Raw genomic sequence first — 26,346 nt, 5'->3', positions numbered from 1 at the left:
ACCAAGCCCAGCTCCAAACCCGGGATGTATGGAAGGCAAAAAGAAAGAACAGGAAACTCACCTCAAGTTGTTAATGTCCCAAGGTCCCTGGTCCGTGTACCCTCTTCATTCCGCATTTCAAAGTCTTCTTATGCTTGTTTGTTGTTTTAAGTCCAGAGCTTTTATCATTATATTTAGCACGAGATGGAGCAAGAAATGGGTCTTCTCCATGTTGTCTGAAACCAGAAGTCTCACTTCAAGAACAGCACTAATTGTTATAATCAGTAACAAAGCGTGTTCTTCCTTGTGACTGTGCTTCTGGGAACTTGAACTAATGTAAAGTTAACACCAAGATTATTTAGCTGGTGTGTTCTTGAGAAACATTATTATTGACTTCATGGAAAGATAAACAATCTTCTACTGAGAAAATTTTCTCAATTCCAAGCAGTCATTTCCACAGTCCCTTTCCATCAGTTCCGCTTGGCCAACAGAGACCTGTAACTGCATCCAAGATTTGAAGGCATGTTTATATCAAGGGGTATTTTGGAGGATAGAACAAAATGCAAACATTATATTGATGTATGCTATTCAGTGAGGTCTTCCTTTGGAAAACAAAGATGGGGGGAAACATGTCAGACTTGAAATTTTTTGTCTTTTTCTGCATGAGTGGCAATATTGTAACTCCATAAATAATAATAGCCCACCACAGTAAAAATCCACTGAAATCTATAAGTGGGTCCAAAACCATCCAGGTCAAACTATTATAAAGTTAGTGAAATGATGAGGGTGAGCCATCCAAAGAGAACTGCTCATCTCCTTATAACCAAAAATTTTTACATGAGCCACATCATCACAGGGTTTCACCATAGCTACCACCCATCTCATGCTGATCTGATGTCAAGATATACATTAAAGGCATAATCCAGTGCAGATTTCATTATTCTCCTTCTACAAATGAAGAAATTAGGATTCAGGGAAGTTAAAAAATTTGCCCCATGTCACACAGCCTGAATATGGCAGCATAAAGAAAGAAAAGGAAAGAGTTTAGGCTCCAAAGGCTCAGCTTTAACCCCTGCTCCATCCATTCCCTAAAGACAACCTATGCGCCAGGCTAATTCAGGCTCCAGCTCTCAGTGCTATTAAGGTTTGTATTATACTCCCCTCCTGAGCTGGCTCATGCTAGCTGAAACTCATCCCACAAGTATAAATGATGTCAGCTTGGAGGACAAGCAGCCTAGAATATCCTTTGTGCAATGTCTGCTTTGAACTGGTTGAACTGAAATGTCTCACATTTCACTGGCTTTTTTTTATTATTATTCAATTAATGTTTATTAAACACCCAGGGTGTGAAAGTGCTCATGGAGGGGCGGGACCCTCCTATAGATCCAAACTGAATTGAGTAACCCTTGGCCACAAGACAGGATACACTTGTCAGCTCCCAGGCTTCTGTCAACTCCTAGGGTTTGGCATACTCCTTCCTCATTCTCAGCTCCCTTCCGCACTGTGAGGACGGACGCGACACCTGGTGATGTGGTCCAACTTAGTGTAAACTGCTGTCATCATTTCTCTCCTGAGCCACTGCACATCAACTCCTAACTGGTTGCTGGACTTTGATCCTTAACCCCCTTCAATCCTTAATCCTCATGGAACCAGAATTCTGTATAAAAAAAAACAAAACTAATCATGACTTTTTTTGCCTTGCATCCTTCAGTGGCTCGCCATTGGACTGAAAATAAAAGCAAAACTCTCACATCATCTACAAAAGCCCAGTATTTTTCAGTCTATACTGTATATCCAGCCACGTTCTACAGTTGTTTCCTAATGACTCAGCCATTCACTTATGTATGTGTCCATGAGGGTGTGTGTGTGTGTGTGTGTGTGTGTGTGTGTGTGTGTGTGTGTGTGTGTGTGTGTGTGTGTGTGTTTTCTTCTGAGTTCTTCTAATTCTCTCTCCAGTTCACCACCTTTGTACATCCTGTTCCTTGTGCATGAAATGATTCTTCTGTCTTTCCCCACCACTCATCCTTCAGGTCTTCTCACCTCGAATGGCATTTCCTTTGCCCTCCCCGGATACAAAGTCTGTCCTTTGTTGTTCTCTCCACCAAACCCAATCCTTTCCATCCTGACATTTAAGTGCTTTGGTAATTTTATATTCACTTGTATGTTTGTTTATTTGATATCTCTCTAGCTCATTAGATGGTAAATGGCATTTTCAAAGAATATTTCTTGAGCGAATGAATGATTTTCCAATGATCTCTTGTTGAAAGTCTGCTCTTATTTTCATTTTGTCCCATTTACTAAAACCCAGATATAATTCTCTCCACCTTCTGCAAAGTGCATAGAAGGCACAGAATTGAACCAAAACAATAATTTTTTCACAGGCTCTTTTGCACATCCAGAAGGCAAGCTTCACTGCTGGAATCCTCCTCCCAGGAGATTCTAAGTCAGAGGTGTGCACATTTTTTCTGTAAAAGGCCAAGTGCTAAATATTTTCAATCGTATTGGCCATGCGATCTCTGTTGTGACCCTTCAACTCTACTATTGTAGGGGGCAAGAAGCTGTAGGCAAAAAGTAAATAAATGAACATAACTAAGTTCCAATAAAATTTATTTTCAAGAGTCAGGAAGCAAATTTGGGGCAGCAGGCTAGTTTGCCAACCCCTGTACGCTAGATGAGAAATCTGTATTGCCTAGATTTGTGCAAAAACCTCCTGTCGGGTACTGATCCTTTCTCACCTGTGTCCTTGCCTTCTATTCTCATCTGAGCAACCAAGGTGATCTCATCCGGTGGTCTCCCATCTCACTCCACATAAAAGCCAAAGCCTTCGCTGTGATCTGCTTGGCTGAGTCTGCCCTCGTCTTGATCTCTCTGATAAGTGGTAACTGTGGGCTTCCCTGGTAGCTCAGCTGGTAAAGAATCCACCTGCAATGCAGGAGACCCCAGTTCGATTCCTGGAGACCCCAGTTCGATTCCTGGGTCGGGAAGATTCCCTGAAGGAGGGCATGGCAACGCACTTGGGTATTCTTGCCTGGAGAATCCCATGGACGGAGGAGCTTGGCGGGCTACAGCCCATGGGGTCGCAAAGAGTCGGACACAACTGAGCAACTAAGAACAGCACAGCAGCGTGCTCCGTCAACGCTTTACGAACCTATGGACTATATAGCCCACTAGGCTTCTCTCTCCATGAAATTTTCCAGGCAAAAATAATGGAATGATTTTCTATTACCTTCTCAAAGGGATCTTCCCAATTCAGGGATCAAACCTGCATCTCTTGCGTCTCCTGCATTGGCAAGTGAATTCTTTACCACTGAGCTACCTGAGAAGCCACTGCAGCCCACACTGGCCTTGGACTGCTCCTTGACCGTGTCAGGCCGGTTCCTGCCTCGGTGCCTTTGAACTTAACGTTTCTTCTGCCTGAAATACTCTTCTCCTGAAGACATCAGAGCTGTTTCTTCACTTCTTTCTGGACATCGTCCAATGTTGTTCTTATGGTAAGGTCTTTCTTATCCACTCTAAAATTCCGTCTCTACTCCACACACATATGACTGCCCTTTTCTGTTTGTTTTCCTGATTCGCCAATACATAATGCATTCTATTTTGTGCTTATTTATCTTATTATTTGTCTTCTTCATTAGAATTTACCCCCATGAAAACAGGAGCCACCTCTGTCTTCATCACTTCTGTATCCCTAATGCTATAGTAGTGCTTAGTGCATAGTATATTATATACTCAATAAATATATATTGAATGAAAGAATGGAGGAGGCAAGTCTTTTTCCCTTATAGAATTCTTGTGCCTGAACCTAGACACCAAGTAATTTTTTCTTTTCTTTTTAATATTCAAGAAAACAAGTCAAGTTTCTAGTTGAAAAAATATATATATGTATTGTGTTCATCTTTGTACTCAGATTAAGAACACACAATAGTTACATTTTAGCAATTTTATTTCATCTAAACTGACTCTCTCCACTGACAGGATGAAACTAGAGGGAGGGAAATTAAGTTTTAAAACTTAAAAAGTTTTATCTTGTTTCTAAATTAAATGCATGTGCAGAAATTGGGCGTTGAGAAATTTTACTTAAATTCTCTGGGTATTTGTGAATGTGTTGACCAGACCCTTTAGCTCATGGGTCAAAATAATGTCAGAAAAACTCATCTTAGATCCAGTAACAAGTGATTTTCCTAGCTTTCAGAAAGCACTATGTGAATCTATGTTTCCTTTGTACTTTAGAACAAAGGAAAACCAATTTTTTCAGGATTTGTAAGTGTGCATGGGTTACTTATAAGCATATGAAATTGACTCAAGGTAAGACATATTTGACAAGTACACCAACAAAAGAGAGAAAGATTCGAATTTGGGCTTATTTATATGTGATTAAAAGGAAATCAAAGTAAAGAAAACGAGTTGACAGTTTTTAAATTGGATGCTTTGTTTGAAATGGAAGAGAAAACCATTGCTAATTAATCTTCAGGCTGCAATCATTGTTAACGCCTCCGTTTCTTTTTCAGTCCATATCCTCATCGGCTTTCTATGTTTGGGAAACATGTTTTTCATGTCAGCTCTCCCTTGTATTCATTTTCCTGAGCTCTTATAGTTTCACCTCTGAGTGACACACAGTGTCTTGAACATAGAAGGTAAATGAGTGCTTGTGCCCTGGATTAAAGTCTCTTGAATTCTTATTTAATTATTTCTTAAAGATATGCCCTTTTTCAATGAGACTGTAAACCCCTCAAAATAAAAGGCATCTGAACCTTCTTTCTCTAATCCTTAATACCCAGAACATACTAGTTATTAAAATACCTACTGGATTTGATTATTTAAAAATAGAAACATTTCTATGCGGGATATATTGTAGAAATTAAAGAATTATAATTTTTGAGCATTTAAAATGAAGCATTTAGGGAGGTTCAAGAGGAAAGGGACATATGTATACCTATGGTGATTCATGTTGATGTATGGCAGCAGAAACCAACACAATATTGTAAAGCAATTATCTTTCAATTAAAAATATATATTTTTTAAATGAAGCATTTTAGTAAAGCCTCATCTTGTAAGAGGAGCCAGACAATGTTAATTTATCCAAAGTCAGACAAGGTATTTGTGCTGCTGCTGCTGCTACTGTTGTTGTTATTGTTGTTTGTAAAATCTTTAATTCCCCAGAGTTTTCACAATAGTAAGTGGGAAATAAGAGTTCAGCTAAGAAAATAACACTCTAACGTTAGGTATTGACTTGCTTATTTTATTTTTAAGGCATCAGTGGGTTATCTCCACTGCATTTATCTCAGGCCAGTAGAAGATTTAGTTCTTAAAAAAGAAAGAAAGGAGGAAGGGAGGGAGAAAAAAGCCTCTGATAGGAAGAAGAAAAAAAGAAGCAAGATTTAGAAGATTAAACACAAAGATTCTCTTCTTAGAGTCTAAAGGTAGGATCTGAAATAATGATAATAGCCATAATAATAATAAGCAAGTGATTTGCGAAATACTGGGATTTTATTCTGATCAAAGAAGACAGCTCTCTGCCCCTTTGAGGGTCAGTATTCTCCACTCATTCCTTCCTTGCTTGTGCTAACCCACTGTACATCTGTAATACACACCGTCTCTCACCGTCTCCCACCTGACTTCTCTCACGGGAATACTAAATTGGTTCAAATCATGTGGGAACACTATAAATACTGTTTGGTGATGAGAATAAATTGGTTCAAATCACATAGGTACTTTCCTAAGTACTGACTGATGAGGAAGTTTAGATATGGCGTAATTTATAAACAAAATGAAGGTTACCTGGCAAGATATGAGAGGTAGGAACAATTTTTGTATTTAGGAAATGTAAAGGGAAGAGAAATAAGCACATCCTAAATCATTCTGTGAGGCCAGTATTACCCTGATTCCGAAACCAAAGACATCACAAGGAAAGAAAGCTATGAACCAATATTACTTTTGAATATAAATGCAAAAAAGTCTTTACAAAATATTAGCAAACAAAATTCAGCAACATATCAATAGGATTATACCCCATGACTAGAGGCAATCTATCCCATAAATTCAAGGTTAGTTTAATATCTGAAAACCAGTTAATATAATGCACTATCTCAATGGAAAGATCAGAAACAGCATGATCATCTCAACAGACGTAGTAGAAGAGGTATTTGACAAACCTCAACACCCTTTTGTGATAAAAGACACTCAGCCAACTAGGACTAGAAGGGAACTTTGTCAACTGGATAAAAAACGTTTGTGAAAGCCCAAAGCTAACATCGTATTTTTAAATGAACATTTTTCCTTTAGATTAGGAACAACACAAGGACATCTACCCTCACCATTTCTATTTAAGATTGTACTGGAATTTCTGGCTAGGACAGTAAGGCAAGCAAATGAAGTAAAAGCCATGCATATTGAAAGGAGGAAGCAAAATTATATCTATTCAAAGATGACATGATCTCATTATAGAAAATCCTAAGGAATCCACCCCAAAATGGTTGGAACTTATAGAAGAGTTTTGCAAGATTGCAGGATCAGTATACAAAAGGCAATTGTACTTCTGAAAAATGAAGTGAAAATGTTAGTTGCTCAGTTATGTCTGACTCTTTGCGACTCCATGGACTACAGCCCACCAGGCTCCTCAGTCCATGGAATTCTCCAGGCAAGAATACTGGAGAGGGTAGCCATTCCCTTCTCCAGAGGATCTTCCTGACCCAGAGATCAAGCCTCAGTTTCCTGCATTGCAGCTGGATTCTTTACTGTCTGAGCCACCAGGTACTAACAATGAATAATCCAAAAGTGAAATTAAGAAAACAGTTCCATTTAAAATAGCATTCTAAGGAATAAAATTTACCAAAAGCAACGCAAAATTGCACTCTGAAAATTATAAAACACTATTTAAAAAAAAAAAAAACTTTAAAAGACCTAAGTAAATGGAAAGACATTTCGTGTCCATAGACTAGAAGACTTACCATTAGGGACTTTCCTGGTGGTTCAGTGGTTAAGACTCTGGGCTCCTAATGCAGGGAGCCCAGGTTCAATCCCTGGTCAGGGAACTAGATCCCACATGCCACAACTAAGGACTGGTGCAGCCAATAAATAAAATTAAAAAGAAAATATTAAAAAAAAAAAGACTTATCATTAATCCACAGTAATGAGTACAGGTGGTACTGGCCCAGGCATAGACATATAGATCAGTGGAACAGAACTGAGAATCCAGAAATACATTCTTCCACTTATAGTCAATTTTTTGACACAGATGCCTAGATAATCCAATGGGGGGAAAGTAATATTTTCAGCCAATGATACTGGGACTGTTAATATCCATATGAGAAAGAATAAAGTTGGACTTCTTCCCACTGTAAGTAAAATTCAACTCAAAATGGATCATAGACCTAGATGAAAGAACTAAAACAATAAATCTCTTAGAAGAAAATGTAGGAATATCTCTTCATGACCTTGGTTAAGCAGAGTCTTCTTAGATATGGCACTAAAAGCAAAAGCAACAAAAGATGGATAATTTGGGCTTTCTCAAAATTAAAAACTTCTGTACATAAAAGCATCAAGAAAGTGAAAAGACAACTCACAGAATGGAAACTGTGAGAATCCCAGATTTGTGGTATATGTAATACTTTATAGCCATGCTCTGAAGGGAAGAGCCTCTTCTTGACCCAGATCTATTAATACTTGGGTGTTCTGCTTTAGTCTTTTACTTCTTGTCTCTTATAGGAGCAAATACTCTTCCACAAATAGATACCTTCACACTTAAGCCCTTCACTGAATTCTTCTCCAGGGAAAAATTGACCTGTCTTCCTATTTCTAGAGAAATAGGGAGATTCTGACATCCAGTGGCTCTACCGCCAGTAGCGACCCAAAAAGCAAACTTATTTCTCTTCTTCCTCTTTCCTCCTTTCTGTCCTTCCTTCCTCTTCTGTTCTCACTCCCGCTTATTTGTGCACAGTGACATAGAGTTCTTCCTCTTGCAAGAGATGCGTGTCTTTCTGGAGTGACTTTGCCTTTAACTAGAAGGATGTATACATCAGGTTGGGAGGTGCTGTTCTATGCTCAGTTATGTCCGAATCTTTACAGGCCCCCTGGACTATAGCCCGCCAGGCTCCTCTGTCAATGGGATTTTCCAGACAAGCATACTGGAGTGGATTGCTATTCCTGTCTCTAGTTTGGGAGGTAGAGGGCTCCATTATCCTCCCACTGAGTTTTACCATCAGCAAACTGCTCCATTCCTGTTTAGCTCAGGTCTTTGTATTTACTCTGTTTCCAAGACCCCTTTTAAAGATCTGTGGGTGGTAGCATGCACTCACTAAGCTGACCCTGAATCTCCAGCACTACTGATGAGACCGTCTTTCACTGACCCGATGTTTCTAGTCTTCTTCATGAGGCAGATTCCTTAGACACTATATATGTTTTACAGTTTTGTCTAATTACTACAGAGAGGAGAAAACTAAGAAGAACACAGTCAGGTGAAATAGTAGGAATGGTACTTGTTAAGCAGACATTTAAATATTAATATTAGCTTAAAAGATTCTGGAAGTCCCCTAGAATTTTAGCTATAGAGTTATGATAGTTAAAATGCAGTTTCAAAATATAAAATGTGGGACTTCCCGGGTGGTCTAGTGGTTAAGATTCCACCTTCCACTGCAGGAGGGGTGTGGGTTTGATCCCTGGTTGGCAAGCTAAGGTACCACATGCCTCATAGCCAAAAATCCAAAACATGAAACAGAAGCAATATTGTAACAAACTCAAAAAAGACTTTTTAAATGGTACACATAAAAAATGTTTTAAAAAATTCAAAATGCTGTTTTGGAAGGATTTGATAATAATGAGTAGCAAACTGCAGCTTTGATATGATGTCTATGATGTGCCTTCTGTATATGCAGCACCAGGCTCTGTGCTTTTTCACTGATCATCTCATAGACAGAGTGTGGAAATTGGTCATCTCAATCAATCAACTCTCCTCCTCTCTGGGTTCTATGCAGTGGAAACTATACACCCAAGGAGCTAAAGGAGTGTCAACTTTTCATCCTTATAAATGAAGGCACACTATTTTCTAAAGCCCCTGGTAAAGCTGGAATAGTGAGCTTATATGGGGCCAGAGTCCAGAGTCAATGTAGTGATCCCTACTTAATAAATCTTGAATCTAGATATTTTCCCCACCTACCTGCAGGAGAATTAGGTCTTCAAGGCATCCCTCCCTAAGATTTCCTTAACAGTCAACTGCATGGAAGACTGTGGTTTGCCTCACAAATCCAGTTGCTGTCAGAAAAGAGACCAAGGTTAAGTGATGAATAACCTGCCTTCCTTTAGAAGGGCAGGGCCAGGAGCTGTCCCTTCTCAGGATGAGAAAGCTGAGGGCAAGCCCTGACACTTCTTCTTCATCTGTTATACAAGTAGTACAGGAAAAAGAAATGGGGTTCAGCTTGTTTATTGTTTTAGAGGAATAGCGGCCAATCCAGTGATAAATTGTTACAAGTGTTATCAGGCTCTCACCATCAGATCAGCTATTGCTAGTGCTTAGAAGAGTGTGGTCAAAGAGAAAAAGGAAAGAATGGGAGTGTCCTCTCCAGCACTATCTAAATGAGAGTAGAACTGAAGTCTCCTTTTCACGAAAAAGAGAAGTAGGGGTAAGTATTCCCTTTCCAATGTACTAGAACACTGAAAATCTTGGAAGCTCAGAGGCACACATTCATTAATCAATTTTACAATAAATATTTACTAAGTACCAAGTACTGCTTTAGGAAAGGGACATATAAAAATCAAAGTAAGATACAGATACTGCCCTCAGGATCATGGTCTACTCTCTTTAGGGTGAGATGGGCTTCCCTGGTGGCTCAGACTATGAAGAATCTACCTGCAATGCAGGAGATATGGGTTTGGTCCTTGGGTTGGGGAAGATTCCCTGGAGAAGGGAATGGCAACCCACTCCACTATTCTTGCCTAGAGAATCCCATGAATGGAGGAGGCTGGTGGGCTACAGTCCTTGGGGTCACAAAAACTCAGACATGACTAAGCACGCACACACTGAAGATTTGGGTTCTGGTTCTGAGTACCAAAATAACTCTGTAAACTCTGCATGCCTCTGCTTCTTCTGAATCTCCACTTCCTAATCATTTAGTGAAAAGGGGAAAATGATCTGTTCAGGAGACTCACATGCAATGATGTGTCTCAGGACTCCCTTTGTGTATGTCCCCTCCTTTGTGGGTTCCTCCTTTGCAGGAACACACACGTTATCAACACAGGTCCATTTTAGGAAAGGATATGAATGAGTTATTCATCCAAAGGAATGAAGAACCATGCTTACATGGTGGATCTTCCCAGGCGTATTTCCATTTTCATGGACAACTAACCCCTTAAGTTGAACCATGATTTGCATGCTGTAGGAGCTTAATTAATATCTGCTGATTAGTTGATGGGTTTGCTTGAGAGACATCTATTTTATTAAAGATTCCCATACCAGTTAATGTAGTCTACCCCTTGAGAAATCTCAGAAAGTGTAAAAGAGATAATACATTTTAGAAGTTACTGACATTATTTTCCTCTTTACTTAACATATCTGGGTCCTAAATTGTTCTCAGTTAATTAGAGGTGAAAAATGTTCTGAAAAGAGTAATGAGAACCTGCTCTGGGTTTTTGTTGTTGTAGTTGTTGTAATTGCTGAAATACTCCTGGGTTTTCTCATGTCTCTAAGGATTAGAACTTTCAGATGATCACATGGGCAAGCTCATCCTTCCAAGGTCTAGTTAGTTGTTTCAGAGTCATAGCTATCTGAGAAGGTTTTCATTTGACTCTCTCTTTTCATTGTTTCTTGATTACTCTTTGCCTAATAGAAATGGGCAGGATAAAGTCTCTGAGGATTCTCAAGACAGAAAGGAAAAAGATTTATCCCATGACAGCAATAAGAGTTTTTGTACAGCTTTCATCCCTTGAAGCTATGTTTGGTGGCCTGGTGTGTTATCCTGATTAACTGTCATCTCTCTTGATGACTTCAAGAATGAAACACAGCAGTGGGCTGTACTACACTGTGAGCGTTTAGCTAAGACCCCAAATGAATGTTCAACCATAAATAAAAAGTGATGGCTACTATTTATTGAGTTTTTAATATGTGCCAAGGACTCAGGTAAACACTGAATGTGGATGATCTTGTTTATTATTCTGAGCAACACACTGTCAACTGTTGTTGTTCAGTCACTAAGTCATGTCCAGCTCTTTGCAACCCCATGGACTGCAGCACACCCCTGGCAGTTTGCTCAGATTCATGTCCCTTGAGTCTGTGGTGCTATCTAACCATCTCATCCTCTGCTGCTCTTCTTTTGCCTGCAATCTTTCCCAGCATCAGGGTCTTTCCCAATCTGTACATAAGGAAATTGACACGGGGAGGTTGCTGCTGAAGGTGTAGGGGTAGGAAACGATGCAGTTTGGATGTGAACTGGGGCGTGAACACAAGAGCTGCACTCAGGGCCTCCCTTCTAGCCTGCTATCCACCCAACCATTGTCCTCTATCCCTGCCTTCAGAATTAACATCTAACTTTTTCTGTGGTGACTCCTATTGGTTCATTTACGCTGTGATAAAGCTAAATTCAGCTGTAGATCACTGAAAGGGGACAGATTACAGGGAATACAGTGAGAAGAGGGCCTTTTGAACAGAAAAGAAAGCCTGTACTCATCAGGGATATATTCAAATGACACCAGTTCTGTCACTTAGAGAGGACCCTCTAGGAAATGGTCTCCTTGCCCGGCTCCCCACTGGGGCTACTGAAACTGAGCTGGCTGCCCTGAAACCCTGCTGTGCACTTTCTGGAAGTGAGTCTGGTTTGTTCTATCAGCTGCAGAATGAATCCGATTTGTGGCTGGAAATCTCCCTTGCAGCTTCTTGCCTGCGGGATGAGAGTGATTCTATCAGCTTAGCCTGAATAAGAGCATTCATGTAAAGAATGCCACAATTAGTTAAATCCAGTTAACAAAAAACCTCTATTAATCAGCACTTTTCTGTAAAGAACTTCTAAGGACAGAGAAGGCAAATTCCAAAATAGTCATCACAGAAGAAAACTTTTTAAGCTTTTCTCTAGGCCTGGTATACATTCAGTGCAAACTGCCACATTTCTGCAACTTTGTAATATTGCTCAATACTGGCTGTCATTCATGGGCACACTAATTGTGTACCAGGTATTTGTATAAAAGGATTCATGTGTCTGGGTCTCCTTTAACACAGCAGTTCTTTGAAGCAGGTATTGCTTGTTTTTTCCATTTTACAGACTGGCAATCTAGCCAAATGATGGAGTTCATCATTTGCCGAGATCACACATCTGATAGTTGGTAGTGAGGAAGCTTGGGATTCCCAGGTGGCTCAGTGATAATGAATCTGCCAATGCAGGAGATGTGGGAGATGTGGGTTTGATCCCTGGGTTAGGAAGATCCCCCTGGAGGAGGGCATGGAAACCCACTCCAGTATTCTTGCCAGGAAAATCCCGTGGACAGAGGAGCCTGGCGGCCTACAGTCCGTGGGGTTGCAAAGAGTTGGACACAGTTGAGCAACTGAACACACGTGCACAGTGAGGAAGCTTAAACCCACAAAACTCAGTTTTTCAACCAATATGCCAAATGACCTTCTTTATTGATGTGTAAAGATGATGAGCCTGCAGTATCTTATTCAGTAAATAATAAAAACTAACATTTATTGAGTGCTTCCTGGGTTCCAGGCCTGCTCTAAGCATATTACAGCTCTTACCTCATTTAATCTTCATGTTAATCCATTAAAATAGATACCTTTTTAATCCCTATTTTCCAAACTAGGAAAGTGAAATACACAGACATTAAACTAATTCTCCCCAAACCACACATCACAAAGTGGTAGAGCTAGAACTAGAAGCAAAATATGTTGCTCCAGAGTATATCGTTTTAATTGCTACATATAATGCCTTTTTCCCTTGCTTTAAGAACTGGTTGCAGAAGAGGAATACAAGTCTAATGCATTTTAGAAAGATTTCCAATAAAGTTAATCAACCAATAAAAACGGAATCAAAAAGGAAGTTCTGGTTGATTAATTTAATGACGGTTCAAATAATCAGATGATCCAATTCCTGAGCTTCTCGTTTAATTGAGTTTCCACTGATTTCAGGCCATTTTGTTCAGGGAGAGTTCTCATTCATGGGGTGTTAAATTTATCTTCATTGTTAAGAAAGGCAGCAAAACCTTGAAGGACGCTCTCAGAAAACTCTCCCTTTGAAGAATTACGCTTTTATCAAGGATTTGTGCTACAACTTTGAAGATTTTCTTTTGAGTGATACTCAAAAGAAATCACAACTGTGCATAATTTAAATTTGCTAAGTAAGAGTCCTTCCATTTCAAACGTGTTTCTTAATGATTGAAACAGACATTTTAAAAGCATTCTCCAGCTCTTGGTGTTATAGAAATCCTAAGTCATCATCACTTCTCCTCTTTGTAGGATAGAAGATCCCCAAAGCTTGTAATTAATGAACTATTAAATTCAGCCATACGGATATGATATGGTTTTCAAATGGGACAAATGGGAGTGATTAAACTTCCAAGTGATGACATTTTACCATATCTTCCTAATGGGAGGCACTTAGGCAATGTCTTTCAAATGAATGAACTAATTTTTCTAGCTAATTTTTGTTCTTTGAATGTCTTTAGCTCAGTAAATACTTAGAGTATCTTTATTTTCCTTCCTTCAAGTTCTTATTATTTTTTTCTTTTATATAATCTCTTATTCTAGGTCTTTATTTTTTAAGTATATGCTTATGTTTAGTTTGTGTGTCGTTTCGGTCATGTCCAACTCTTTGTGACCCTATGGACAGTAGCCCTGCAGGCTGCTCTGTCCATGGGGATTCTCCAGGCAAGAATACTAGAGTGGGTTGCCATGCCTTCCTCCAGGGGATCTTCCCAACCCAGGGATCACTCTTGACAACTGTAAGGTTTTTAGCCCCACCAGTCATTCTCCCATTCATTGCTCTTCTCTGCTTAAAGCAATGACTTTTTGTTCCTCGTGACTCCTCCTCCCTTCTCCTGTTGTAACATCCATGTTATCTTCCTTTCTGAGCATCATTCCACTACCCACATGCCCAACTGGCTTTCTCTTTTTAGTGAGAATATAACTAAAAGATTACTGCCACCAGAAAACCATCCCTTTTACTAGTGACATGGTTTGAAAATTCAAATCCTCCAGGGATTAACTCTCATCCAGGGCTCCTGGATGAGAGTGTTCCAACTCTTACACTTCTAACTCCTACGCTCAAAGAATTCAATTTATAAAGTCAACAGTAATAAAAATTTTAATTAACTCATTTTCCAAAACTACTTATTTAGTATAAAATATCAGTGTCCTCAAGCCAAAGACCATCTGGAATACTAAGATAATTGAACAAATTTGGGTTTATTACCTCTCTGCAATCAGGAAGAACACACACCATCGGGGACTATGAAGCATTTTGGGAAGAAGATTTTAGAATGGATGTCTATGATTTTTGAAAGTGTTAGGGGATTTGGAAGAGGGTTGAAGGCAGCATGGTTAGTCACTGTCAGGAAGAGAGGGTAAATCTGTCATCAGTTGTCTTTAATAATTCTTACACCTAGAAGGCAAGAAGACCAGACCAAGATTAAAGTGTGATTGATAAGGAGGCAGAAATCAGGACTTTCCTGGTGGTCCAGTGGTTAAGAATCCACCTGCCAATGCAGGGGACACAAGTCCTCTCCCTGATCTGAAAGAATTCCAGATGCTGAGAGGCAACTGAGCCCTCACACTGCAACTACTGAGTCCCTGCATCTAGAGCCCCTGCTCAGCAACAAGAGAAGCCACTGCAAGGGAGGAGCCTGCACACCGCATCTAGAGAGCAGCCCCCACTGTCCGCAACTAGAGGAAAACAAAGCCCATGCGCAGCAACAAAGACCCAGTGCAGCCAAAAATGAATAAATACAAATTTAAAACAAAGAAGCAGCGGCAATCAATCCTACCAGTCTCGATGAAAGGATGTTCGGTCTGTTTTGTTTTGGACAATGTTTGCTTTTTTTCTGTGCTCAATCACAATTATGGGGTGGTCTTATTTTGTTTCAGTCTATCCCCAGTCACAAAGTGATCCTGTCTGATGTGGTTTTTTTTGTTTTGCCAGACCATCTGTGGGCAACTGGACAACACTAAACCTAGCTATGAGGGCCAGACCAGTTCCAGGCAACAAGACCTACTTGACAGCACCCGGCTACCAGGGCTGCTTTTCCCGTTCTCAAAAATATATTCCTTTTGTAAAACTGGAAGACATAGAAAGCATTGGGAAGAAAATGAAAAGCTTCCTGGGAGATTTTTTCTCCCAGAATGGGAATACCAGCGTGAGGGAGAGGCTAAGAAAGCAAGCCACCATGCGCCCTGGCTCTGCAGTGGAGTTCAGCTCTTGGCAGTGCTGAGTTCCTGCAGCAAGGAAATCTAAAAAGATTAACTCAGAGGTGCCCTCAAGAGCCAACTCAGTTCTAGTGGGAAAGAGAGTAGGAACCAGGTTGCATTCAGAAGCTGGCGTGCATGTGTGCTAAGCTGCTTCAGTTGCGTCTGACTCTTTGGAACCCTATGGACTGTAGCCCCCCAAGCTCCTCTGTCCATGTGATTCTCCAGACAAGAATACTGGAGTGGGTTGCCATTCCCTCCTCCATCAGAAGCTGGCATCCCAAGTCAAATGTCACATAGCTTAGAAGGATCACATAGCTTAGAAGCCCAATAAAAAATCAAAATGAAAGCTGGGCACTCAAAGACTGTGATCTGGGACAACCCAGAGGAATAGGGTGGAGAGGGAGGTGGGAGCGGGGTTCAGCATGGGGGGACACATGTGCACCCGTGGCTGATTCATGTTAATGTATGGCAAAAACCACCACAACACTGTAAAGTAATTATCCTCCAATTAAAATAAATAAATAAATTTTTTTTAAAATAAAATACTTTTCCACCAGAGCTCAATAGTGATTTCCACAAACACAACTGCTGAACACATAGTTAACCAAAGCAGAAATAACTGCTCAGGGAAAGTAGAAAGCTTTCTCTGGAGTGAGTCGTGAGGCATATTATTTTTAACCTCTTTTTTTTTATTAATTTTTATTTTTTTCATGTTGTTGCAACAGGAGATGCCAAACTCTCATGAACTGCTGAGGGCTTACCATGTTCAAGGGAAAGGGTTAGACCCACCAGTTCATCTTCAGAACAGAATTAGGAAGAACCAGAAGTCCATGAAGAAGCATATTAGAGTCATAAATATATCAAAGAGAAACCCAGCAATTGGGTCAGTTACAATTAGTTCTGATTGGATTTTATCCTTGTTAAAACTGTTTTCTTTGAAATCCTTGATTTTGGAGAGATTGGGTTCGGGATTAAAATGGCAACTGTAAAATTTGTATTAGATTTACAAAAGAAAATCATTACTTTAAATGAAGTCACTTGCAGCCTTGCCATGAACCAAAGAGAATTTCCTCTAGCACTGTCAGGTCGTAGTGAAGAAGTTTATGCTGGCAGTGCAGGAGTTTAGAAAAATATTGTAAAATGTGGGTTGGAATCAGTTTTCAGAGAAGATCCATCTCACTTTAGAAGTCATATTTATTTGTTTTAGTGATCGCTTGGGGTTCAGATGGGATTATAATCAGTCCTGAATATTGTTCACCTCACTTAGGACGGAAATGAGTTGTGTTTGGTGACAAAAATCTATTTTTTAAAATTTTAATCTGTTAAAATATTTCCTCTGGCTGACCTGCACTGCCATGCCTAAGGATAAGAATCTACATACTCTTCATTTTCTCATTTCTCAATTGCGAGTAGCAGAATTTATTAAATTATTGTTAAATATGATATGTTAATAAGCATCCAGCTAAGTTTTCTTGGTTTTGCACAATCCTTCCATTTTCTTTCATTTAGAAAGAAGTCTCCCCAACAATATCCCTAAAGAATATTGGAATATTCAACACACACACATACACATGCAAATCTTTTATTTGTATTCATTTCCATCCTTGCATTGTTCTCTTAGTTCCAATTCTGTCCAAATCATTTCTACTGCTAAGAGTTCTCTCTCTTTTCTTTCATGAAACTTGATCAAAACAAATGTCAGCTATCTAATAATGACCCAGGTGAGACAGATACTTGTTATGTTTTTCTAATATAGTTTGCAAATATATACTATTATAATATAGTGGGAGGAAATTATGATCAAAGTTTGGCAATCATCTTTTGAAACATTAAATAAAGTGTGCAATTTGGGCAATAGATTATCTCTGCCAAGAGACAAAATTCAATTATAAACGTTAAAAACACAACTACCTTCCCTTAGTTTACAAGTGTTGTACCTTTATTCATGTTATTCCATCAGTCTAGACCACCATTGGCATCATACTCTGCCTACTAACATGTTTTGGAGCTCTCCCTGATCTCTCAGAGAGAACCAGCTGTATTTTCTCAGTACGCAGCATACATCTCTACTTAACAAGAGTGCAAGCCTTCCTTTCATAATATGCAAGTTAGCCACTTGTATATTAGCTGCTTCCGCCACTCAAGAACATGAGCACTGTTGTTCATAAGACAACCTGAGGCCTTAGATGAGGATTAAAGATTTTGGTGGGAATGAGACAGAAGCAAAAAACTGTTAGGACTGTGGTACCAGGGAGCAATATAATGGAATTAGTTCACATTGTTGTTCAGTGGGGCAAGTCACACTTGTGTATATTTCGTGCATCATTATCTCAAATGCTCTTTTGAATAGATACCAGTATCTTGATTTCAGGTAAGTTGTTTGAACTGAAATAGGACTCGCAGAATATGGGTGAAAATATAGTGAATACGACCCTTTTTTAAAAGCTACGGCGACAGTTAGGGATTCTTTCAAATGAGTAGATGTTCAAAATATGACTCTAGCCTCAAAATGAAAACCAGTAAGAAACTAAGTTAAAAAACAGGATCCTTGTTGTTGACAGGCCAACTGGACAGAGCAACAGCATAATTCCAAACCCTAATTTCTCCTTGAAGGAGCCACGTTCTGTGAAATCATTAAATAGATTTTTGTCTGGATAGATGGAAGGGTGGGTGGGTGGACGGGTGGATAGGTTACACAGACAGATAAGGTTCATATGTACATACATACGTAGCTAGAATAAATGCACAAAATTTTTAACAGCAGTTATCTGTGTTTTGGGACTTTGAGATTTTTTTTCACCATTTTTTCCCCATTTTCTCCAAATTTTTATGGAAATGTGTCCTATTTTTATGATCAGAAAAAGGTGATTAAAACATGTGTGTCTATGTAATATCATTTCTTCATTTGACTAAACCAATAATTCTCAGTTGGGGACAATTTTGTCCCCCAAATAGCCTTTGGTAATGTCTGGAGACATGTTTGATTGTCACAACTGAAGAGTGTGCTACTAGCATCTAGTGGGTAGAGGTCAGGGATGCTTCTAGACATCCTACAACATACACAGTGGTTTCTAAAATTCAAATGTTTTAAGAAAATATAACCACTGTCTCAGAATTACCCAAGTAAAAATGACTTCTGGACTTACGGATATTGGAAAAGATTGTGTTCCTTGTTTACCTTTAAGTTTTATGTAATTGACTAGCAAGATCTTCGTGTCTTAACAAATTCCAATAAATATATATTGGGTTGAGTTGAATTTAAAGTGTATAGTTCTTTTGAACACAATTAATATAGGTACAAAGATGCATTGTAAATTTTTGAATTAATAATTAAGAAGTATATTTTTCTAGATTCATCTAGAATCAAGAATTAAGGTTGATTTAATTCAGTAGGAGGTTAGTGGGCATCTATCACTTTGTGAGATGTTCTGCGGAGTATAAAAGTAACATCAAAAGCATTCCCTGACCTTGAGGAATTTGCAATCTAACCAAAAAGATAGAACATGTCCTGAGAAAATCATTTTGTTCCAGAGCAAAACGACACACGTTTGCATGCCAAAATGAGTAGCAAATTAGTGCAATAGGAGTTTAAGAAACAGAAAAAAAGTCAGTATGTCTGGAATTGTCAGAAATGGCTATAAGACAAAGAAGAGAATTGGACTAACAGACTGATGGGTAGGATTTCAACATAAGCAGCAATCAGGGGAAGGTATTGAAAGGCAGAGAAAATAGTATGAACAAAACTTAGAAAGACTGATCATAGGCAGGTTGATAAGGAGTGAGAGAACTACCTGGCTGAGCAGGTAGTAGATTCGAACTGCAGTTCAAATTTAATTATGGTGAAACCTATTTAATTATGGTGAAACCTATTTAATTATGGTGAAAATCAAATGAGTATTATTAGGAATACTCTACAGAGTGAAGTAAGAAAGAGAAAAACAAATATCTTATACTAATGTACATTTGTGGGATCCAGAAAAATGGTATAGATGATCCTATTTGCAAAGCAGAAATAGGGACACAAACATAGAACAAATATATGGTTAACAAGGGGGAAAGCAGATGGTGGGAGGAATTGGGAGGTGGGGATTGACATATATACACTATCAATACTATGTATAAAATGGACAACTAATGAGAACATGCTGTATAGTGCAGGGAACTTTACTTAATGCACTGTGGTGACTCGAATGGGAAGAAAGTCCAAAAGTGAGGAAATAAATGTACATGTATGGCTGATTCATTTTGCTGTATAGTTGAAACTAATGACTCCAATGGTGAATAGTCCACCTGCAGTGCAAGAGACCTAGGTTCAGTCCCTGGGTCGGGAAGATCCCCTGGAGAAGTAAATGGCAACCCACTCCTGTATTCTTGCCTGGGAAATCCCATGGATGGAGGAGTCTGGCAGGTTGGGATCACAAAAGAGTCAGACATGACTTAGTGACTAAACAACAACAATACAACATTGTAAAGCAACTATACTCCAATAAAAATTAAGAAAAAATGAATACTCTGTAAAATATCTAAACCTGTGAACGGGATAAACATGCCATCCCCAAAGCTATGTTTTCAGTCTTCATCACAGAGTGATTATTTGACCTCAAATGAGTTAGCTTCATCTTCCCACACGTACAGACCTTTCTACTATATAAAGCAACAACCTGGCCTACATAATGTACCTAATATTCCATAAAAGTGGCCAAAAGCAGAGACAAGCCAGATTTAGCCATAGCCTCAGGTAGCATTTTCCCCACTGTGACTACAAAGATAGCAAGAGTCCCCATTTCAGAAGAGAAGTCCTCTAATTAAAGAATGATTTTAATTACTTTAACTAATATCCTAATATTATGTTTTTGTCAAGAGAATCAGAGAACAAGTATTCTATTTGGTCAAAGAGTCTTACAGAAGATAGAAATGAATAATTAATGTTGTTCAGAATTGTTAAACTTAATTCAGTTCACATCGATGTAGAGCTAGTAATTAATTTCAAGAAAAAATAGATCATTGGCTCAAAAAAAAAAAAAAACTTGCCATATACTTAAATGTACCCTTCATAACCTTTTCTAATCATTAGGATAAACTTATCTTTCCTGACTGGAGACCCAGAAGAAATAACACTGGAGAATAAATAGGTTTTATACTGTGGACAAAAAGAACTCCAATGCAATAACAGTTGATAATTAATTTTAAAAAAAATTCCCAAGAAGAATGAACCAGTGTGTCTTTAAAATAAAAAACTAGCATTTATACCGTTAAACCTATACATACTGTCGTCAAATTAACTATAAAATGAGGATTCTTAGATATCCATCAAAGAGGTTTCGGTAAATGTGAACTTACCTATAAAGTTTTGTTGGCTGGGAAAATGTTTAGCTGCATATAATAGCCTCAATTACAGTAGCTTAACCAAACAGAGATTTTGTTTTCTTTAAAGAGAATTCAAGAGGAAAGTAGCCCTTGGTTCTTATTGATGGCTTCATGATGCCATTTAGAACAAAGGTCCTTCTGATTTTCTAATAAGCATCCTTAGATGACTTCCAATTGCATTGCATTGCCCAGAAGTGCATCATGTGAACCACCCCTAGCTGAAAGGTAGGCTGAGAAATATAGTTTTTAATTGTGTGCATTGCAGCCCCAAATAAAACTAAAAAAGAAGTAGAAGCATTGTAGAGACCAATTAGCAAACTCTTTTCAACAACACAAAATCAGTGATTATGCTAAGACCCTAACCATTACAGTAGGTTTGTTAAAGCACTGCTAAGTGAATTGTGTAACACATAGCTCCAATATACAGTTGCCAAACAAGTCTATTTTCTAGGATTGCTTAAACTAGGTCATTCTGTGCCTTTAAACTACATCTCTGTCTAATGAATTTCTTGGAGAACAGCCGAAGCACAGCTTGTATCCATTCATAGAGAATGTTTGTGTGTAGTGTTGATGATCCTATAAGAGCAAGAGTGATCCATGAAGATTTCCAGTTAGTCAGAAAGTTTCCAGTTGTTATTCCTGGGTGATAACTGGCAGAGCTAATTCAGAGAAGTGAAAAAAAAAAGGGTTAATTGAAGGTATGGTATCATACTTTTATTTTCCCAGCTGCTTTCTCTCTGTTATTTTAGTAAAGAAGCAAGTGGTGGTATCTTAAGAGCTGTCAAGCTCCTAAAAAAAAAAAAAAAAAGCTCAGTATCTAACTGTATCTGGCACAGAATAGGTGCTCAAGGAATAGTTCTTGAATAAACCTTTTATCTGTTTACCCTTATCAAAATGTGTACAGAAACTGATTAAAAAGAAGCATTCTCCATCCACTTTAATGGAGCATTTAGTCATCACCCACTCTGTGTGAATAAAAGCTCTCTGAGGAACTGCTTGCTATGATCTCTCCCCGAGAAGGTCTTATTCTGTATTTTGTGTGACCTGGCAGATTATTTTTTTACTCACATCCAATGTTAATTAATCAAATCTATAAGAATTGGTTTCCAAGCTGTTTGGCTATCAAGCAGATTATTAACATTGTAAAATCAATTTAAAGCCATTTTCAAGTGTTTAAAATTCCCTTATAATTTCCCAAATCAGCATATAAGTCAGTTTGAGATGGAGGTCGGGGACTATCAATCAATTCATCAGTTGATCAAGCACTGAATTGATGTTGAGTGGCATTTGAAGATGGGTGAATAACAGCCCCTGCCCTTGATGACTTATGATCCATTTAGAGAGACAATATGTGTGCGGGGGGAAATCATGAAATAGTGTCACATTTCATTTACAATTTGTCAAATTAATAGAAGAGACAATAAATGATTCTTTTTTCCCAGGATACCAATTAGTTTGGACTTGACTAAAGTAGAAACATGAGTCAAATAAATCCTGGTATGTAACTGAAATTTGAGACCCTGATAGGAGAATCACAGCACTTTGAAGGTTAGAGTGTGACATACTGGTTAGCATAGATAAGCTATAAAGAATCCACTTGAACCATAGGAGGCAATGAAAACAATTCTTTTCCTTCTCTCTTTAAATCAGGTCATGGAACGAAAGGAGTATTTGAGCTTCTATCTGGATGGCGGAGAACCAAAGAGAATTTGCCCTTCAAAGACAGGGTAGCAGATGCCTATTCAGATGTGATGGTGACCTATACCATGACCAGCTCCCTGTACTTTATCACCTTTGGCATGGGTGCCAGCCCTTTCACCAACATAGAGGCTGTGAAGGTCTTCTGTCAGAACATGTGTGTCTCCATCCTGTTGAACTACTTCTACATTTTCTCCTTCTTTGGCTCCTGTCTGGTCTTCGCTGGCCAACTGGAGCAAAACCGCTACCACAGCATCTTTTGCTGTAAGATCCCTTCTGCAGAATACCTGGACCGCAAGCCTGTGTGGTTCCAGACGGTGATGAGCGATGGACATCAACAGACATCCCATCACGAGACCAACCCCTACCAGCACCACTTTATTCAGCACTTCCTCCGTGAACATTACAATGAATGGATTACCAATATCTACGTGAAGCCATTTGTGGTCATCCTCTATCTCATCTACGCCTCCTTCTCCTTCATGGGGTGCTTGCAGATCAGTGATGGAGCCAACATCATCAATCTACTAGCCAGCGATTCCCCAAGCATTTCTTATGCCATGGTTCAGCAGAAATATTTCAGCAACTACAGCCCTGTGATAGGATTCTACGTCTACGAGCCCCTCGAGTACTGGAACAGCAGTGTCCAGCAGGACCTTCGGAGACTCTGTAGTGGGTTCACTGCAGTGTCCTGGGTGGAGCAGTATTACCAGTTCCTGAAAGTGAGCAACATCAGTGCCAGTAACAAGAGTGACTTTATTAGCGTCCTACAAAGTTCATTTTTAAAAAAGCCAGAATTCCAGCATTTTCGAAACGATATCATCTTCTCCAAGGCAGGAGATGAAAACAACATCATTGCTTCTCGCTTGTATCTGGTGGCCCGGACAAGCAGAGACAAGCAGAAGGAAGTCATAGAAGTGCTGGAAAAGTTGAGGCCTCTGTCCCTGTCAAAGAGCATCCGGTTCATCGTGTTCAACCCCTCCTTCGTGTTCATGGACCATTACAGCTTATCTGTCACCGTGCCTGTTCTGATTGCAGGCTTTGGTGTCCTCCTGGTGTTAATCCTGACTTTTTTCCTAGTGATCCACCCTCTGGGAAACTTCTGGCTAATTCTTAGCGTCACCTCAATTGAGCTGGGCGTTCTGGGCTTAATGACACTATGGAACGTCGACATGGATTGCATTTCTATCTTGTGCCTTATCTACACTTTCAATTTCGCCATTGACCACTGTGCACCACTGCTTTACACATTTGTATTAGCAACTGAGCACACCCGAACACAATGTATAAAAAGCTCCCTTCAAGAGCATGGGACAGCCATTTTGCAAAATGTTACTTCTTTTCTTATTGGGTTGGTCCCCCTCCTATTTGTGCCTTCGAACCTGACCTTCACACTGTTCAAATGCTTGCTGCTCACCGGGAGTTGCACACTTCTGCACTGTTTTGTTATCTTACCTGTGTTCCTAACCTTTTTCCCCCCTTCTAAAAAGCACCACAAGAAAAAGAAACGTGCCAAACGAAAGGAGAGAGAGGAAATCGAATGCATAGAAATTCAAGAGAACCCTGATCACGTCACTACAGTCTGAAGGGTGTAGACTAATGGATTATTTTTCTTTTCCAGTATTGCACAATGATGCAGGGCCGATAAAGCTCAGACCTCAGCTGCTTGGGCTGGCCGGGGTAACAAGGCAAGTCAGATGAAGAGTGAATTATTCATGACACGTCAAGGTGTCCACTTCCAGGGGGGGAAGAGCGACTCAAAGAAGGGTAAAAAGCTCTTTGAAACCTTGTTCTCCACTAAAGATAAGTTTCTTGATGTGATCTTAGAGCTCTTCCAAGAAACGGACAAATTGAAGGAGTGTTAGAAGGCCAAAGGAAAAGGCTACTTTTAAAAATAAAATGCTTAGGAGAGATTGAATAGAGAAGATGGGGGGCCTCCAAATAGCAGACACTACTTCAGAAATGTCAAAATTGCCGTGGCACTTTTCATATTTGTTTTTTGAATAGGTTGGTCAAAGGAAACCTATGCACTTGGGAAGTACACATTTAATCTTGTCTAAACCAAAGGACTTCCCAACTCATTTTACGTGTACATATATATGTATATATGCCATATATACATATACTTAGATTTGTCTTTAGTGTACATCAATGTCTGTGGGAAGGGAGGTGCCCATTTGCAGGCGGGCTGGGCTTTCTTTAGAGAGTCCAATCAGCCTTAGCCAAATCTAGATATGTTAATGGCCACTCTACATTAACTCAAATGGTGCAGCAGCAAGAGCATTGTTCAACTGTGCACTAGGCAAAATAAACAGATATGGGCCCATTAGATTTGTACACCATGTTGTCAATCTTTGAGATTCTTGTTTTGGATGACTTTGCAAAAAAACACAAAAGGCATTTGAATTAATTACCATCAGGGCAAGGTTTCAAATCTCATGTTAATGCTAAATAGTTACTATGGCTTTTTATTGGCTTAAAATGGTTCTCTGTATTTGGGAAGGCTGATTTAGCTGCTTTTAGGGAGCTCACCCACTGCAAATGAGCATGTATTGTCCATACGAATGTGTATGTCCACACAAGTGTGTGTGCATGAGAGAGAGAGAGAGAAAGTCGAGGTATTCCATAGTTACAGTATTCTCATTTTAGATGGTGAAAATATACTGCCATGGAATATAGATAATGGACATAGGAGAAAGTGGACATAATTCGGAAACTTGTTGCAGAATGAAATAGAGTAAATGAACCATCACCACTCATCACGTGCCCTCAACTGGTTCTTAGTGTAAAAAAAAAATATTCTAATCTTATAAAGTCTAGTGTGCTCCTTGCATTAATATTTGGAACATTAACCCAGGCCACGATCACCATAGTAGTGGTCTCTATAACTACTACAATATTGTTTTGTAGCTTCTTGCAATATCATTTTTCTTGTTACCTGAAAAGTGCTTGTCGGTTGGCCTGCCTCCTAGGGTGATTGTTGCTCTCCGTGAGTGACATAGTAACTGTAACTGCTGCTGAATTCTCTCTCAAAAAAAGTACTGAGGTAAATGTTTTCATTGCGTTAAAATTTACAACTGCTCCCCAGCAGATAGACTCAATCTGTTGGGTGCTTCCTTGGATGAATGCTGTGCTTCCTGTCACAGAAAATTACTAGAAAATGCCTTTTCCCATGCCAAGCAGTAAAATCAGTTAATTTTCAGGTAGGACTTCACAAATGTCCAATGATCATAAAATCTGCTAATTGACTCTTAACAGGAAGAGCACTACTCTCTGCCACCAACTTTGGTTGCATAATTTAAATGAATTTAGAATATTAAAATCTCTAACAAACAAACAAAAAGCTTCTGGACTCGGGTTCAGAAAAAAAGATGCTAACCATTCCATTCTGATTTCAGTGTTTTTTAAAAAAATGAAATAGGTAGGTGAATGAAGTGAAACAACCAAGTGAGCATATTTTTACAAATGAAGGGTTTACCTGAATATTAAGGGAATGGAAAACTGTTTCTTTACAGTTTCTTTTTAGTTAAATGAAAAACATTTAGCTAAATTTTGTTTTATTAAATGGGGAGTTTGTTTTGTCCTACCTTGAGGTTATTGAGTTTCTATTGGAAATGATCCATGTCTTCTCGATTGTGTTCATGTGGGGAAAATAGCAATAGATCGAGAATGGAAAACACTTGCCATGACAGGATTATTGTCCATACGTTATGTGTGAAGTCGCGTCACAGATAAGTCTAGCCTTTTGCCTCCTGAGCTGCTCTGCTGGGATGAACTGGTATTTGGCACTAGCAGACCTGTAGACCTGGATCTTACATCTGAAGGGGAAGTGTTTGAAGCATTAGGTGTTTGGATGGAGGAGAGGGGACTCTTCTTTCACAATTGACTCATCATTTGTGAAGATTTGTTTTACATCGTTTTCA

General features: G+C 39.1%; 1 protein-coding gene across 4 annotated transcripts in view; it reads left to right on the top strand.

Moving 5' to 3' along the window:
- The window catches only part of PTCHD4 (patched domain containing 4), a 191,174-nt gene extending 165,167 nt beyond the window's left edge, over positions 1 to 26,007 (top strand). For all 4 annotated transcript variants that reach the window (XM_081523711.1, XM_081523714.1, XM_081523713.1 and 1 more), the window contains one exon: positions 22,376 to 26,007. In XM_081523711.1, coding sequence (XP_081379837.1) covers positions 22,376 to 24,009 — 1,634 coding nt within the window. In that variant the 3' untranslated portion in view covers positions 24,010 to 26,007. The remainder of the gene's footprint in view (positions 1 to 22,375) is intronic.
- Positions 26,008 to 26,346: the final 339 nt, after the last annotated feature.

This window comes from Giraffa tippelskirchi, chromosome 8 (assembly GCF_054371585.1).
Source record: "Giraffa tippelskirchi isolate mGirTip1 chromosome 8, T2T-mGirTip1v1.2.pri, whole genome shotgun sequence".
NCBI classification, from domain to species: Eukaryota; Metazoa; Chordata; class Mammalia; order Artiodactyla; family Giraffidae; genus Giraffa; species Giraffa tippelskirchi.
This window is presented reverse-complemented; position numbering and strand designations above follow the sequence as displayed.